The sequence below is a fragment of the Triturus cristatus genome, chromosome 12 (assembly GCF_964204655.1).
Source record: "Triturus cristatus chromosome 12, aTriCri1.1, whole genome shotgun sequence".
NCBI classification, from domain to species: Eukaryota; Metazoa; Chordata; class Amphibia; order Caudata; family Salamandridae; genus Triturus; species Triturus cristatus.
Genome location: NC_140595.1, coordinates 77,838,578 through 77,855,578, shown reverse-complemented (window position 1 = coordinate 77,855,578; position 17,001 = coordinate 77,838,578). Strand labels below are relative to the sequence as shown.

Sequence of the window (17,001 nt, the reverse complement as noted above, 5' to 3'; positions counted from 1 at the left end):
GATGGATTGCGTGGCAAATGCGGCAGATCCATAACTATGCAAAAAACGCTGTGGCTGCACACTCGCATAATTCCAGTGGCCCTGGTGATATGTTCTAATTGATGAGTTTGATAATGGTCCCCTACTTTTAAAGCTATTAAGTTTCTGGGACGTTAATGCACCCAGCCTTAATCTTACATTTGTGGTATCACAAATTCCAGCTTGTAGGCAGGATAGTCATAATTACAAATCCCACTTGTGAGGGTAAATTTCAACTAATCCTCACAGTGTGAACGTAGGTGGACAAACAGCTTTGTTAATTGGGCCCACTGGGAGCAAGGCCACATCCAGCTAATTCTTGCTCACTGATATATAGAACTGATATACAGAACTAACTAGCTATCGATGCACAACCAAAAGTGTGATTGGTAAATGTCAATTTGTTCACAGTTCTGCATTCATTTTGGGTGCCAAACCTTACCTGTACTCCTCAGTTGTTTAGTGTACATGTCTCACTATTAACTGACCCCGATAATAAGGTTAATTAGAGGTCATCAGAAATGTGCATATAGTTTGATAATTGTGCGGTCTACTGTTTCCGCAATCAATGTAAATTTTGTTATTCAAAGTTGTATTATTACTTTTAAAATAGAGTAAGCTTGTATGGCTTGCCCTCGCTATGATATTGTATTGCCGCATTTCAAATGTCGTAATACTACATCATGGAACAGGAAAGCTGAGCCCATTAGTCCGGTAGAAACTAGTGCTACATCTGCACCATTAAATGTAAAATAAGACACGGAAAATAAAACAAAATAAAATAAAATAAAATAAAACACTGTTTCTGCTTTTTATTCCCCGATTATAGCCAATGTGATAATAGCACAAATACTGGGAGTGGGAACGCTATCACCGATCCATGGTATTACTGCAAATTTGCTCGCAGATGCTAAATCCCTCATTCTATGAGTGCTGGCAATCCGAATTCTGGCATAAACATGTCTGAATCAGGATTAGAACTTTGTCGTGATACCACACGGTTTCCAAAATCAAATTCTGCCAGCTAATACCTGACAGATTTTGTGTGGAAAAATACCGCTTATAATGTAAAGAAAGAGGTTCCCCTGCTCGTAACTAGGAGTTTTGAAATTGAGAAATACCGCATATTACATTTATATAGTTCAAAATGGTAGGAAAATTTGGTATTAATGGGTCATCCTGGGTTTCAAGTTGTGTAACTCGGAATGAGGTGGTAATACTGCATCTGGTAAATAGAGCAGCCCACGGCATTGGTATTTACTGAGTGTGGGTACTACCACCCGCAATACTGTGTCTTTTCTGTAAAGATCCTAAAGGTGGGCCACACTGTGTGGGGGTTCTGCTGAACACCTTCTCCTTGGTCAATAAATGTTGGTAGTATTCACTGTTATACATAGGACAGAAATCTACAGGGGGAAACATTCCTTGCTTCTCTTTCTTTTTCAGGCAATTTTCTTACCTTTAGCCTTCGGATGCAAAGGCTGGCTCTCCTGCTCTCCCTTTGCCTTTCATTTCCTCCTGGAAATTCTCAAATTTACCACTCGGATAAAAACTATCAAGGTCAGTATCAACTTTAATTTCAACTTTTCAGCTGTGTTCTTTCTTAGCTGGTAGTCACCATACATGCATCTTTTGCCTGTATCCTGGTTGGATTTTTCCTTGGTCTCCCAGGGTTAGTTTGCCAAATTGAGTTAGGTGTTTGTTAGGCATCAGGGAGATTTGAAATTTTGTTTTGCAAAATTCCATTGAATCTTCATTAAAAATTGAATGAATGGGTTACGTCAAGCTCAAAAGTCACATGAATGGACTGGTTTGAGGATAAACTATCTTCTGCAAGACATTTCCTATTCACGCCAAACTCCTGCTGAGAAAATGGTACAAGAGTGTGTTAAATTTCACTGACACAAAATTTACAGAATTTCAGATACCATGAAATTCATGATGTTTGTGCAGGAATAAAAAATCTTACACAGGCCTAGCTTGTACATGTAAATTGTGAGTCAGTGTATGAAATATGTTTTACATGGAAAGAGTAGTAAAATGCGAACTCATTTCAACACCCCAGGGGCTCTACCACAAATGACATTAGCGGCTCAGTGTGCCTGTTCTATGCGACTGCAGAGTGTAAAGTGAATTAATGTAACCCAAGAGTTCTCAGAGTTAGTGTTTTATTTTCAAACTGTACAGCTCAGGAACAGGCATATCTTTCCCACTCTTTTCATAATATTGCCTGTGGGTGAAGCTTCCCTACAAAATAACGTTTATGCCTGTTAAGCCTCCTGCTGGGAGTATGTTTTTCACCTGTAAGACCAACTTCCAGTGTTTATCACATTGCTTTTAATAAACTTCACAAGCTTTATACCGTTCATGAAATATGCATAGTTGTAAAAAAATGTATATATATCGTTTTGTATGGTTGATGACACACGTCTGAAGGACAGTTAATAGCTTTGGCCCTGCTTGACAAACCTGAACAAAACTTTTTTTTTTAAACCTACAGACAAACACAGTTTTGATCATAGACAATTTAGAACAGATATATCATGGATTTATGAAAGGACTCTCAAAGTTTACTTTTTACATTTATTCTTCCTTAAAAATATTTGATGTCCACTAAGCAAGTAGTGTTGGACAGATGAACTGCAAACCATTGATGATAACATACCACTTGCTTCTCTTTTGGTGTTTTATAGGATTGTTATCATGTTATACAATGTTTGATATGCTTACGTAATGCACAGTTGCCCCAATGCATCCATCACAAACACATGTCTCATATTGTTTCAAAGCTGTACTTTTTAGGTAGCAATGTGAATGTTCTTTATATATATATATATATATATATATATATATATATATATATATATATATATATATATATATATATATATATATATATATATATATATATATATTACCTACTGGCGGTCGCCAGTAGGTAGTTATAGTTAGGACCACGTTTCCATAGGAAATCCGCAACATTCTATTTTGAATAACTTTGGCGCCGGTCGACGAATCCTCGCGAATTTTTCAAAATAGGTGGGGCGCTACGCTCCGCTCCTACCCTGAAAGTCTCGGGGGGATTCGTCAAGCGGGGGCTGAGATAAAAGGGGGGTCCCAAAACGCGTTTTTCCCATGCATTTTTCCATAGGACCTTTAGACAGGGCTACAGCCCGAACGGCTGAACAGAATTACTAGAAATTTGGCAGAGAGGTAGTCCTCAGGTCAAGGAAGTGCCTTTTGTAGGTTTGGTGTAAATCTGTTCAGTAGATTCTGAGACATTAGCCTTTAAATCAATATATATATCTGAGCCAGCTTACGGTGCGCTTACGGTACGCTTACCGTACGCGTACAGTGGCGTGCGCGAGCGCGATTATGATTGGCTCTTAGATCTTAGTAAACATTCGAATCGGCCGAAACCAGGAAGCGGCGGCCGCCATTTTCTCTCTCGCACTGAGAGTGATGATTAACAAACAACGCACAAAAACATGTAAAGGGGCTGTTTTGACAGCTCCCACACACATAGCCATGTAGAGGGAATCCCCAAAGAACCCCCAAGGCCAAAAAAGGAATTTTTATTTTTTTGCTAATTTTGCCGATTACGCTTACCGTACGCGTACGGTAAAAAAATATAATAAAAAAAAAATTATCCACAATAACCCCACCCCGTGTGCAATTGGTGACCGAAGTTCACCAATTGTGCATGGCTTATTAACAATGCGAAAAACGAAAATAATAAAAAAAGAAATATTAAAAAAAAAAATTATCCACACTCTCTCCACCCCGTGTGCAAATGGTGCCCGAAGGGCACCATTTGTGCATGGCTTATAAATTTTGCGAAAAATTAAAATATTACCTTTAAAAACGAAGTGCATCATATGTCCTCCATGTGCGCACGGTGCGCGAAGCGCATCGTGCGTACATGGCCCATCTAGCGTAACGTGGGCACGCGGTGCGCGTAGCGCACCGCGTGCCCACCGTGCGTGCACGGCACTAACTGCGTAAAGTGGGCGCGCGGTGCGCGAAGCGCACCGTGTGCTCACTGTGCGCGCACGGTGCGCGAAGCGCACCGTGCGCGCACGGAACGAACTGCGTTAAGTGGGCGCGCACGCCACGAATGGCGTAAAGTAACTTAGCATTTAAAAAACCGTACAAATTCACTGAAAAAACCATAGGTTTCACACACGTTATAGTTAGGAATTAGCATTTAAAAAACCTTGCAAATTCACTGAAAAAACCATAGGTTTCACACATGTTATAGTTAGCGGAAATTTTACTGATAAAAAACCAATGAAATTCCCCCGTTATAGTTAGTGCAGGCAACTATAACTCACGCGACCGCAATCTTCTGCTGATGACATATGTGTCTTTATGAAAAAAAAATATTTGTAATATATGTATAGCTAAAAATGTATGGAAGAAGACATGGGTAAATAAGTGTCTAAATACAGTATTAGCATCAGCAGAGGATTGCGGTCGCGTGAGTTATAGTTGCCTGCACTAACTATAATGGGGGAATTTCATTGGTTTTTTATCAGTAAAATTTCCGCTAACTATAACATGTGTGAAACCTATGGTTTTTTCAGTGAATATATATATATATATATATATATATGTATATATATATATATATATATATATATATATATATATATATATATATATATTCACTGAAAAAAACATAGGTTTCACACATGTTATATTTAGCTGGACATTTTACTGATAAAAAACCAATGAAATTCCCCCGTTATAGTTACTTTAGGCAACTATAACTCACGCGACCGTAATCCTCTGCTGATGCTAATACTGTATTTAGACACTTATTTGCCCATGTCTTCTTCCATTAAATTTTAGCTATACATATATTACAAATATTTTTTTTTCATAAAGACACATATGTCATCAGCAGAGGATTACGGTCGCGTGAGTTATAGTTGCCTACAGTAACTATAACGGGGGAATTTCATTGGTTTTTTATCAGTAAAATGTCCAGCTAACTATAACATGTGTGAAACCTATGGTTTTTTCAGTGAATTTGCAAGGTTTTTTAAATGCTAATTCCTAACTATAACGTGTGTGAAACCTATGGTTTTTTCAGTGAATTTGTACGGTTTTTTAAATGCTAAGTTACTTTACGCCATTTGTGGCGTGCGCGCCCACTTAACGCAGTTCGTTCCGTGCGCGCACGGTGCGCTTCGCGCACCGTGCGCGCACAGTGAGCACGCGGTGCGATTCGCGCACCGCGTGCCCACATTACGCTAGATGGGCCATGAACGCACGATGCGCTTCGCGCACCGTGCGCACATGGAGGACATATGATGTGCATCGTTGTGACAGGTAAAATATATGTTTTGTTTTGCTAAAATAAGCCATCGGGCACCATTTGCACACGGGGAGGGTAAAATAGGGATAATTTTTTTTTTTTCTAATTTTTTGCTACCGTACGCGTACGGTAAGCGTAATCGGCGAAATTTTCGAAAAAATTAAAATTGCCTTTTTTCACTTGGGGGATCGTTGGGGACTCCCTCGACATGGCTAGGTGCTTGGGAGCTGTCTAAACAGCCCCTTTACATGTTTTTGCACTTTGTTTTTCAACCCCCTGTCAGAGTGCGAGAGAGAAAATGGCGGCCGCCGCTTCCTGGTTTTGACCGATTCGAATGTTTACTAAGATCTAACGGCCAATCAGAATCGCGCTCGCGCACGTCACCGTACGCGTACGGTAAGCGCACCGTAAGCGCACCGTAAGCTGGCTCAGATATATATATTGATTTAAAGGCTATTTTCTCAGAATCTACTGAACAGATTTACACCAAACCTACAAAAGGCACTTCCTTGACCTGAGGACTACCTCTCTGCCAAGTTTCATTAAATTCTGTTCAGCCGTTCGGGCTGTAGCTCTGTCTAAAGGTCCTATGGAAAAATGCATGGGAAAAACGCGTTTTGGGACCCCCCTTTTATCTCAGCCCCCGCTTGACGAATCCCCCCGAGACTTTCAGGGTAGGAGCGGAGCGTAGCGCCCCACCTATTTTGAAAAATTCGCGAGGATTCGTCGACCGGCGCCAAAGTTATTCAAAATAGAATGTTGCGGATTTCCTATGGTAAGAGGGTCCTAACTATAACTACCTACTGGCGACCGCCAGTAGGTAATATATATATATATATATATATATATATATATATATATATATATATATATATATATATATATATATATATATATTTTCAAACTGCGTGATTCAGTATTATCTTCATTTAAACATGTGGATAAATATATTTGTATATAATGGTACAATATTACTTCCCATCTCTGTTCCCACTTTATAACATAGTGATCCCCTTAACATCTAATGTAATTGCGGTACAAAACCACATGTCTCAATTCCAACAAAAATAGTTTTCTCACTGGAAAACAAATTCACTGGGATGCTTCTTTGCTCTTCTCATGTGGTGTATTGCCAATAAGATCATACAAAAGCGAAACATTTCATTCATCACATGCTGTTCTCTACCATCTAGTAAAAAAAGTGTTGTTTCTTCAATAGTGTCTTGATTCCCAGTAAGAGTTTCTGTAAATGGTAATCCACATTCTTTGCAAGTGCTACAAAATGTAATTCAGTCCTGATACTATTGAACATAAAGGGAGATGTTTAGCATCTGTATGTACTGCACATAGAAGCATCGGTATTGCATGTATCTCTAAAATATTCTCCTATTGACTCTTTTTTTTATTTTTATTTATTTATTTATTTTATTTTATTCAACCTACCCCCCGTGGTGGTGGGGGAGGGATTGGCAATATACATTTCATAGAAACAGATATCATGAAAGTGTTACAAGACAAAAATACATTATTGATAAAGAAAAATTAGAAACCAGGTCATATAAGGGTATGTACAAGGGTATGTACAAAGAGACAATATATGGCAGAATACATTGTTAGTTTGCTAACCAGTCTTGAAAGGGGGCCCAGTTCTTAAAGGCAATTAAACGTCTTCTCCTTCCCTGAAGCTTTCGTGCAGCAGTTTCTAATTTAAACCATGCCAGCATCCTGGCCTGCCAGTGAAAGAAAGTGGGGGGCTCAGGATTTATCCAAAGAGAAGTAATACACAGTCTAAACATTGCCATTGCAATAAACAGAAAAGAATGTACGTATCTTGATCTCGCAGAGATCATAGCGTGTTGATAACCAGTGATTACCATTTCGGCGGAAATTTTAATTGAAGATTGAGTAATCTGTGTGAGAAACGTTTCGATTTGATTAATAAAGAGTGACAGTTCGGGGCAATCATGAAACATGTGAAGAGAATCAGCAGATGGAGATTTACATCTTGCACATAATGAACTCTTACCCCCTGTGACAGTCCCCCATCTGACTAGTTTTGCTGGAGTATAGTAAAGATTAAACATAGCCATGTAGCTTTGAGTGCGAAGAGTACCGGAGACTAAAACCGTCCTAGCTAACATCAATGGAAGTTTTATATCAATGGAGGGTACTCCAAATTTAACCGCCCATTTATTATTGTAATCAAGTAAGTCATCTGGGAGTTGAGACAAAAGAGTTTGATATAATATACCTATTTTAGCTTTCATTTTAACAAATTCAAATATCGAGATTTTATCGAAAAGTGTTGGGTTCTCTGGGGATTTTTTGTCTAAGAAACTTCTAATTTGTAAGTATTTAAAAAAATGATTAGACTGTAATTGAAATTTATGTTTCAAAAAAGAAAAAGAAGCTAACAGGCCGGAGTCAGCAAGGTCTCCTATGTCCCTCAGGCCTTGAGAGGCCCAGATTGAAACTACTCGGTCTTGAAATATCGCTGGAAGTAAGCCGGAAGCGTTCAGTGGTGTGTTGTAATTAAGCTTATGGATGGAAGAGAAACGACAGATTTTTTGCCAGATCGTAAACAGTGCCCATACAACCTTGAACCTCGTTTTTTTGAAGTAGCTTGGCTCAAGGATACGTGTTAGTATCCCTTTTGTAGCGTCACCTAATGCAATTGAATATATTGATGGAGCCAGATACGGCGGTAACTCCACAGTCTTCCCTAATAATGGAAAAGCAAATTGCTGGATCATAGCTGCCCAGTAGTAATAAACTAAGCTTGGAACAGACCAGCCCCCACGTTCCTGCGGAAGGCAGGTCCATTTAGCAGCTCGCCTTGGCTTACAGTAAGCCCATAAAAACCTTTGACAGATCCTTTGTGCTTTTGTTAAAGTAAAATTGGAAATTAATAATGGAATAGATCTAAATAGGTATAAAAATTTTGGAAGAACCAGCATTTTGAGAACATTGCAGCGCCCAAATAAAGAGAGATGAAGATGATTCAACCGTTCTAACTTATTATGGAGTAAATCAATGACGGGTAAATAATTCAAATCAGAAATCTGATCAACTTCAGCCGAGATCTGGATGCCAAGGTAAGTTGCTTGTGTAGTAATAAGAGCAGTCGATGTTGGAATAGCCGATGTTTGCAATATTTGTGTTTTTGTGATGTTTAACTTATAACCTGAGATTAGACCGAATTGCGCTGCTAGAGTCTCCAATGCAGAAAAAGAGACAGTAATATTGTCTGTTAATACTACTATATCGTCGGCATATGCCAGTGCTTTGTACTGAATACCATGGACTATAATTGGGGAGATATTTTGAGATTTTTCTATCAAAGAAAGAAAGGGGTCAATGTATAAGGCAAAAAGGAGGGGAGAGCACGGGCATCCTTGCCTGGTGCCACGAGTGATGGGAAAATAACTTGATTCGATTCCTGAAATACGAATTTTAGCTATTGGAGATATGTACAGAGTTTGTAGAGCCATGATAAATTCAGGTGCTATCCCCTTCCAATGCAAGACGGCCCATAAGTAGCCCCAGGAGACCCTGTCGAACACCTTCTCGGCGTCCAACAGGATCACCCCGAGGGGAGAATTTGTCACCTGAGCCCAGTCAAAAAGAGCAATGACCGGCCTGATGTGGTCGGTCGTATCTCTACCGGGGATAAACCCGTGCTGACGGATAGAGACTAACGGAGAAATGATTTGCACAAGACGACACGCCAAGACCCTTGAGTAAATTTTACTATCGGTGTTTATTAATGCTATGGGCCGATATGATGCTGGATTTAGTTCGTCCTTACCCTTCTTTTTGAATAGTACGATAGTCGACTGCCGCCAGGAGTCAGGAATGACCCCCGTCTGGGCAAGTTGAAAGACTTCCAACATCTGCTGCTTAAATAAATGTGAGAAAATCTTATAAAACTCAAGATGAATAAGATCAGGACCCGCTGCTTTGCCAGTAGACAGAGATTTTATAGCAGCTACGATTTCTTCCCAGCTGATAGGTTCAGCAAGAGTTGAATTCTGATCAAAAGAGGGCGTCTGGGTATCGAGAGGTTTGAAGAAATACTCTAGCTGTTTTTGTTGCTGCTCAAGTATATTTGGCTTCTCGGTATATAAGATTGAATAAAAATCGACAAAAGTATTTAGCACTCCACTAGGTGAGTCTTGTAATATACCACACCGATCCTTAACCTTTGGTATTTGACTTGCTATTGCCCTTTGCTGTAGGCGTTTTGCTAAAACCTTACCGGACGCTTCGCCCAGCTCGTACATTGAGGTACGAAATTGAAAATACTTAGCGGCTATATCCTCATAAAGAGGGTCCAAGAGATTAGCCTTAGTGAGGGCAACCGCTTTCTGACGAATTATTACATCTTCACCGTTACGAATACTAGTACTCAAATCTGTCTCCGCTTGTTGAAGTACTGCGACTCTTTTTTTGAGATTCAGCTGTTCTGTTAGCCATCGATAGGACGCAATTCTCTTGGTTTCGCCACACAAGGCTGCTTTAAAAGTATCCCAAACTAGGCCAACCGGTGCAGTAGAACTATTGATTTCAAAGAACTCTGGGATCCAGACTGACATCCGTTCATGATATAATTTATCCAGTAGTAGTTTCCTATCAAAAGTCCATGATCTTATTTGATGGAGAGGGCGGTCCCAAGAAAAGCTAAAGACTATAGGATTATGATCGGATATAGTCCGAGGATCAATTCGAACCTTGATGGACCCCAGAATTTCAGGAGAAGTGAAAACAAAATCGATACGAACCATCTTTTGATGGGGTATTGAATAAAAGGTGAACCCATCATGAGCTGGATAGTTAGCATGCCATAGGTCTACCAGCCTATGTTCAAAAAGTAAAGTGCGAAGTGATTTGTAAACCTGGGGCTTCCGCCCAACATAGGGAATGGACTTAGTGATATCTAACCAACTAGGAATATCAATATTAAAGTCGCCACAGAAAATTAGCGGGCGCGGCCAGGTGGCTAATTCTACATTTAAATCCATCAGGATCTGCGGGTCATCTAGATTAGATGCGTAGATGGAACATATCGAAAGTACAGATTTATTCACAAGTAATTCAACAATTAACCATCTTCCTGAGTTATCTTGCTTAAACCTTTTAACTCGGGTAACCCCCGTTTTTGAAATAATAGCCACACCCCTGATAGTAGAGGTTTGTCGGGTGGAGGCCACTAAATCATAACCCAGAAACTTAAGATAATGGCGGTTGGCCCAAGAGATATGAGTTTCCTGTAAACAGATTAAATCCGCTTGCATCGCCTGTATCAACTTATGAAAGATCCTACGCTTCTTAGGATCATTTAACCCACAGATATTCCAGGTTACACACGTCAGTCTACTGTTTGCCATTAATGCCATTAATGATGGTAAGAGAAATGTATATCTAACATATAATTTAAGAGATTATGGAAAATATGCCAACAGCTTATCTTGAAAAATAAACAAATAATTAACATCAAGAATATGTTTGAAATCATCCTGCCACATATATTAATAATGAAGCCAATCACCTCAGAAACCCACCACAGCACCACCCAGTGCCCCCCACATCCCGCCCTCCCTACCCCGTGCTGAACACCCACCCATTTCCCCCCCTTACCCCACAACCTATATCCGGAGCTCAGGACCTAGGTCCTTGTGATGGTTAGGTGAGCGTCCCCCCACGCTCCGCTGGGCCTGCAGTAACACCCATATATATGATAAATGAGGAGCGATCCTATTAACACTAAAAAAGAAGAAGATTCAAAAGGGGTATATGTATGAGACAGATCGCCCCCCGAGAGAAAATAGGGATCCCCATTCTAGACAGTAATTACATCAATTTTTAAAGAAGAACCGCAGCATAGCTAAGGGAGAAAAAAAAAAAAGAAAAAAAAAGCTACATTGAGTCCAAAAATTCATTGGCAGTTATTTCAGAAATAAAAAACTTCGTTTCGGCTTTATGTATCACTTTCAGATTTGCCGGGAAGAGCAAAAAAGCCTGAGCACCTTTCTCCTGGAAAAGAGGAATCTGCTGACGTAAATGCCAACGGCGATCGACTGTCTCTGCAGCTAGATCAGGGCGGATGAAAAAATTGACAGCCCTTGGCAGATCGCTTTTTGTTAGGTCGGGCTAAATCAAATATACGTTCACGAGCGAGAAAGTTATTGAAACAGACCAAAATAGCACGTGGATAGGAACTATTGACACTGACAGAGGATTGATTCTTTCTTGTAAATGGAAAGCGATGTGCTCTCTGAATCTCTAAGTTCCAGTTCCATTGAGTGACCTCTGGAAAGGCGTCTGTAAAGAGCTCAACTATAAACTTTCGGACGTCGTCACCCTCTAAATTTTCCTCAATCCCCAGGACGCGTAAGTTGTTCCTTCTAGCGCGATTCTCGAGGTCAGAGAGTTTCCATATTATATCCTTTCGCTGCTCCTTGACCTCGATGGCTAGATCCTTTTGCGCAACTACGGCATCTTCAAGAGCTGAAATTCGTTCCTCGGCTTCAGTGACTCTTGTGGTGATCTCAGCAGATGATTTAATAACACGGCAGAGGGAGTTTTGCAATTTACGACAGACAGATTGCGTACGTAAATTCTCTTGTTTAGTTGCCTCTCTATGCTGCATGATCGTCTGATATATTATTGCCAAAGAGACCTCCTCCGGTGCCTCAGAGAAATCCCCTCCGTTATAGTTGGGGGGTACCTGAGGGTTAGACTGAGATTGATCATCTCGAGAATTGTCATGTGGGCTCTCCTGGTACAGAAGTTTAGAGCCAGGAGCTTTGCGAACCGTACCGGCAGCCAAAGCCTTTGAGATCTCGCTGGACCGCCAATCTGCTGCATCGCTATCGTAATCCGACCATTGGAAATCAGGGTCATCCTCCTCACCGGACAGTGAATGATCGGATACGGAATAGAATTTTTCAGTTGAATCACTAACCACAGACCCCCCTACATTGTAGGAATATTCTGTAGAGAGTGTATTAGAGGATGGGACTACATTATCCAGAGTGCACTGGGCTGGAGTAGAGCCAGAAACAGCAGCAGAAGGGCTTAGAGTCAGTAATTCTCTTTGAAAGACATCAGACCCCTTAGGCTGAGGCAGATCTACAGAGGCCACCAAATGCGGAGAATTAATCGAGTTTTGAAGAAGGGAAGCATGTGTATTCAGCGAGGAGGGACTTTGTACAGTAGCAGAGGAAGTAGCAGAAGCCAGGATGGAAGTAGCTGGCGGGCAAGAAAGTGCAGTCTTTTCACGTGCTCCAAGCTTAACAAAGATATCGGACAGTGTCTGCCCCTTACCCGGTGCTGGAGAGATAGAGGAGGTAGTTGTAACAGCCGGCTGGCCGTGAGAAAGGATTTTGTCTGACATTGGAGCTCTGCCTTTCCGGGAAATCCCTGAAGTCTTCGTGTCCGCGTCCGGCGGATTTCGGATGGAATTGCGGGATTTCAGCAGTTTGGGAGCCGCTTTAGAGGCTTTAGGTGGCATCCCCGATGTCAAGGATGGAATTGAAGGAGACACAGGAGCCGCCGAGAGGAGGAGCCGTGTAGAGGGCGCCGTGCGAAGTGCCGAGAAATCCAGGCACCAGGCAGCCCGCCGGAGCCACTGCAGCCTTGATAAAAAAGCGGGTCTTAGAGTATCCAGGTGAGATACAAAGGCCATAAATAATTGTAGCTTTTTCCTTTCTCTATCCTTCAATGTGTTTTCGATTTCTCCGGCATAATCGGTTCTTCGAGATATACAGCGTTCGTTGGATTGTCAGTGCAAACCAGCGGAGCGAGACGCTGCCTTCTCCTATTGACTCTTTGAAAAGCATTTTGTATACAACGTTTAACTATTTACACAATAAACATTTTTATTAAAAAAATAAGATTGTGATCAAATTGTTGCAACCTCCTTCTAGTCTTAAGTTCTGTGTTTGCAGGTTAGGAAGTGATCTGAGATATATATTTCTGCATATAAAGTCCCTCTTTAGCTAAGGAGTTTCTAGAAAGCATTTTACGAACCTAAAATCCAGTGTGAACGATGATGAAATACATAAAACCGTGAGTGATAATATGCACATTCTAATAATTATTTGACCCCTACGGGACCAACATTTCTCACATTAATGTGATAAACATATGCTTAAGGCCGCAATCAAAAATTTGTTTTTCTGGTGCAAAGCATAAGCCATGGCAAAATGTGGTACTGATTGCACAGGTCATGGACAGAGGGACTGGGGGCATGCAGGTAGGTGTGGCTGTTGGCTGTGTTGAGTGAAGGAGGGATAATGGCGCATGGTTAGCAGTAATTGACAGCATAGGTGGTGGATAGAGGGTTTGGACAAAAGCTTGGCCCTAGGCCATCACCCCAGAGCACAGCAAACACTGAAGGCTGGTGACCAGAGCAGCAGATCATAAAACAACTTCACTGAACACATTCTGTAATGGATGCTATAATTGGCTTCTAAAATGACAATCTAACCTATGTTAAACAAAACATAAACATTCCCTGAACTATATTTGGTTGAAGGGACTGTCCTGTTATCTTCAAAAACACTGGGGGCATCAAAAGCTGCAAAATATTTCCTCTGTAAACCTTTCAAATCTTGTTTCAGGTTTTTGCAGGTTTGAGGACAATTATGAAGTTTTCAAAGTATTTTAAAGAGTTATGTTGATGAAAACTTGCAAAAGAATTTTAGCAGGAATATTCACAAGCAGTCAAATAAAGTGTGAAATTTGCAAACTTTGGAAACCTTTGCCTATTGAATTTAATTAATGCATTCTAAATAAATTGGCACCTCACCAATAACACCACAAATGATGTTGATGAGATCACTGGTAACATGACCTAGGATATCAACAACATCAAACATGACTTCAATAACACGTGCTATAATTTCACTCTTACATACAATGAAATACATAGTTCCTTGATTATCACTTTGCTGGCAGCCTTATTAATGATTTAAACAATACAATGTGTGATTTTAAAAGTGGATTCATGGTCCAGTTTTGTGTAAACTCCTTCCGGTATTGACTTCTGTGTTTGTTCGATGGAAAGTAATTTGGCAGCATTATATGCTAACATATTTACACACAGAAATCCCCACCATAAAAACTGTAAAATATTTTTTTAAATAGCAAGAGTGTGATGATGAGTTAACTTTCATGATATAGTAAATTAGGGTACTTTTGTTAAAGTTAAAAAAAAGTAGAGTTTATCAATTTATAGCTAAATGTTTGGAGACTCATTTTTACTTGGGTGAGCAATTTTCTTACAAAAGGGTTTTATCGGTAACAGTCACAAGCGGTCAAATGAAGTGAGCGAACTGCAGCATTTCTTCTCCACGAACACTAAAATATGATGCGATATAAGTGAACTAATTGATGTAAATCTTGATGATGCAATATATGATTTTACCTTTGGTTTTAACTATGATATAAGTAATGTCATCTTTAATATTATATGGGAAGTCACGAGCAGTGCATTCTAAGGTGAAGTGTTAGGGTTGTTTAGCTAACCATAAATTGGAAATTCATGTTTCTAGGTCTTGGATTTTAATCATTTCACACAATTTGATGTTTTTAAGTGAATTTTTATGTTCATAGTGACATCTGAAATATTTTGTCCAAACATTGTCCCGTGGTGAAAGGATGGCCACTAGTCCTGCCCCAATGCCATATAGCCCAGTTCACAAAACTTGATGACCAGGCCTGATGCCTTGCTGAGAAATCAAAGGGACATGCCCTGTGCACTATACTTACAGAGCATGGCTTGTATGTTGCAATAAGAAGCAGATGACACCGGTAAGAACCACAAAGATTCAGATGAAACCAGTTAGAAGCTGTTAAAACCAGAAGTACCAGTTGAAGTAACAACTATTACAATCCTTTTCATATTTAGGTACATTTTGTAAGTTCGAAATGGTGCAAAATAATGAGAAAACTGGTTTGCAGACTGGGAACTGGTCCACAGAATAAACTAATTCATCAATGGCAGATATGTGTTTAACCCAGTGGTCACTAGTTTGAACCCTGCTGTAGAAGTTATCTCATCTTTACATCATTCCATAGTCAATAAAATTAATAGCACAGAGTTGGGTAGTAATAAACATCTGTTATATATCTTCAAGAGACTGCTTGTGTGAATGTGAGCTTTACACGTATACATATTAACTTTACAAGTACACATACTATGCCACATCACAGATTTGGCACATTTTTCTGCTACAGGAGTATTTTCCACTATTCCACGCCACCCGCCTCTGGCCAGTGCAGTCTTCAAAGAGCCATAGAAATTGTTTTCCACAGCAGGGCTTCAACACAGATCCACAATCAACATAATTACTAGTGGAGCAAAGAATGACTAGCTCTACATAGCCAATGAGCCCAAATTCAGATTAAAATGTTGCTTTGCGAATTGATAAGACACCTAAAAAAGTTTAGAAACTATTATTGTTATCAAAAAACATTTAGGCACGTGGGAGACATAAAGAAGGTGCACAGCCGACAGTGAGATGGGTCTCTGATATTGATCAATAAACGATTTTTAGGCTTTGACTTGACAAATCAGCTCAATGGCAAAATGAACTAGGCACTCAGATGTATGGCATAATGGACTGGCCACACATGGCCGTAAACGAGAATGAGGATACAGACAAAACTTTTATAACAATTGTTATTCAGGGAATAATGATCTCTACACACAGCTTTAAAATCAAATAAAGATTTTTTAAGAAAAGAGTGTCAAATAATGACTTCAACTGCGAATAACTCAAAATAATCAATGTCCTAAAATGGGAACTCTTCCAATCGCCCACTATTGTAAGAGGTTTATATCAGACATTAGTATTAAATTGAGTCATGAAAATTGTGTGAACTCCTGTTCTCCCTGATCAAAAATTAAATGAAAGACTTTCCAAAACAAATTTAACAATGGAGAAGGAGTGAGTCTTGACATCTTCTCTAAATTCAACTGCAGAACAAATTGTGAACATAGTATACACAATCAAAAACGCTTGGCACAGTAAGGTGAAAAAGTGCAAAGATGAGACCTAATCATGGAGGAGGAATGTCAAATAAAGTCACTAAAAGTGGTTCAACACTAAATTGCAACACCCTGCATCCCCAGTTGTTACTCAATAAAAAAGATCAAGAAAAAAGCAACGCAAACAAAACCATAACAAAATGAAAGCGTCACTTTTCAACTCATTCAGATTTACTTAAAAATGAGTGCCCACCATAATAGAAATTCACCACAGGCTTTAGCTGACAGAGAGAGGAACTGAAGGCCAAAGAGAATGTCACAAAAGCACACATTTTATAAAACTAAGCAGGTAGGCATATTTGTCAAAAGGAACAACCATAAAAATTATAAAAGCAACAGAATAGCCTTTAAGAAAATCCTAAGACACACACAAAAATCCAGGAAAATATATTTTACATGGACTTCCGAAAGGGAACAGACATTGAACAATGGAAAGGTATATTTTTTCCTAAGAACATGAAATTGGGTAACTGGCAATGTAGAAGTGTTCCAAACCTACCCAAAATATACAAAGGTAGCGTGATGACAGACAACAAATTTAGCACACCCCACAGTGCTGAATTAATAAAAACAGGCTGAAAAATGAAGAGCAAATCCTTACCAA

The 17,001-nt window shown here is 39.8% G+C and overlaps 1 protein-coding gene across 1 annotated transcript in view; it reads left to right on the top strand.

Annotated features, from left to right (window-relative positions):
- The window catches only part of HAPLN2 (hyaluronan and proteoglycan link protein 2), a 70,698-nt gene that overhangs the window by 32,467 nt on the left and 21,230 nt on the right, over positions 1-17,001 (top strand). The window contains exon 2 of the mRNA XM_085639945.1: positions 1,465-1,578. Coding sequence (XP_085496071.1) covers positions 1,465-1,578 — 114 coding nt within the window. The remainder of the gene's footprint in view (positions 1-1,464; positions 1,579-17,001) is intronic.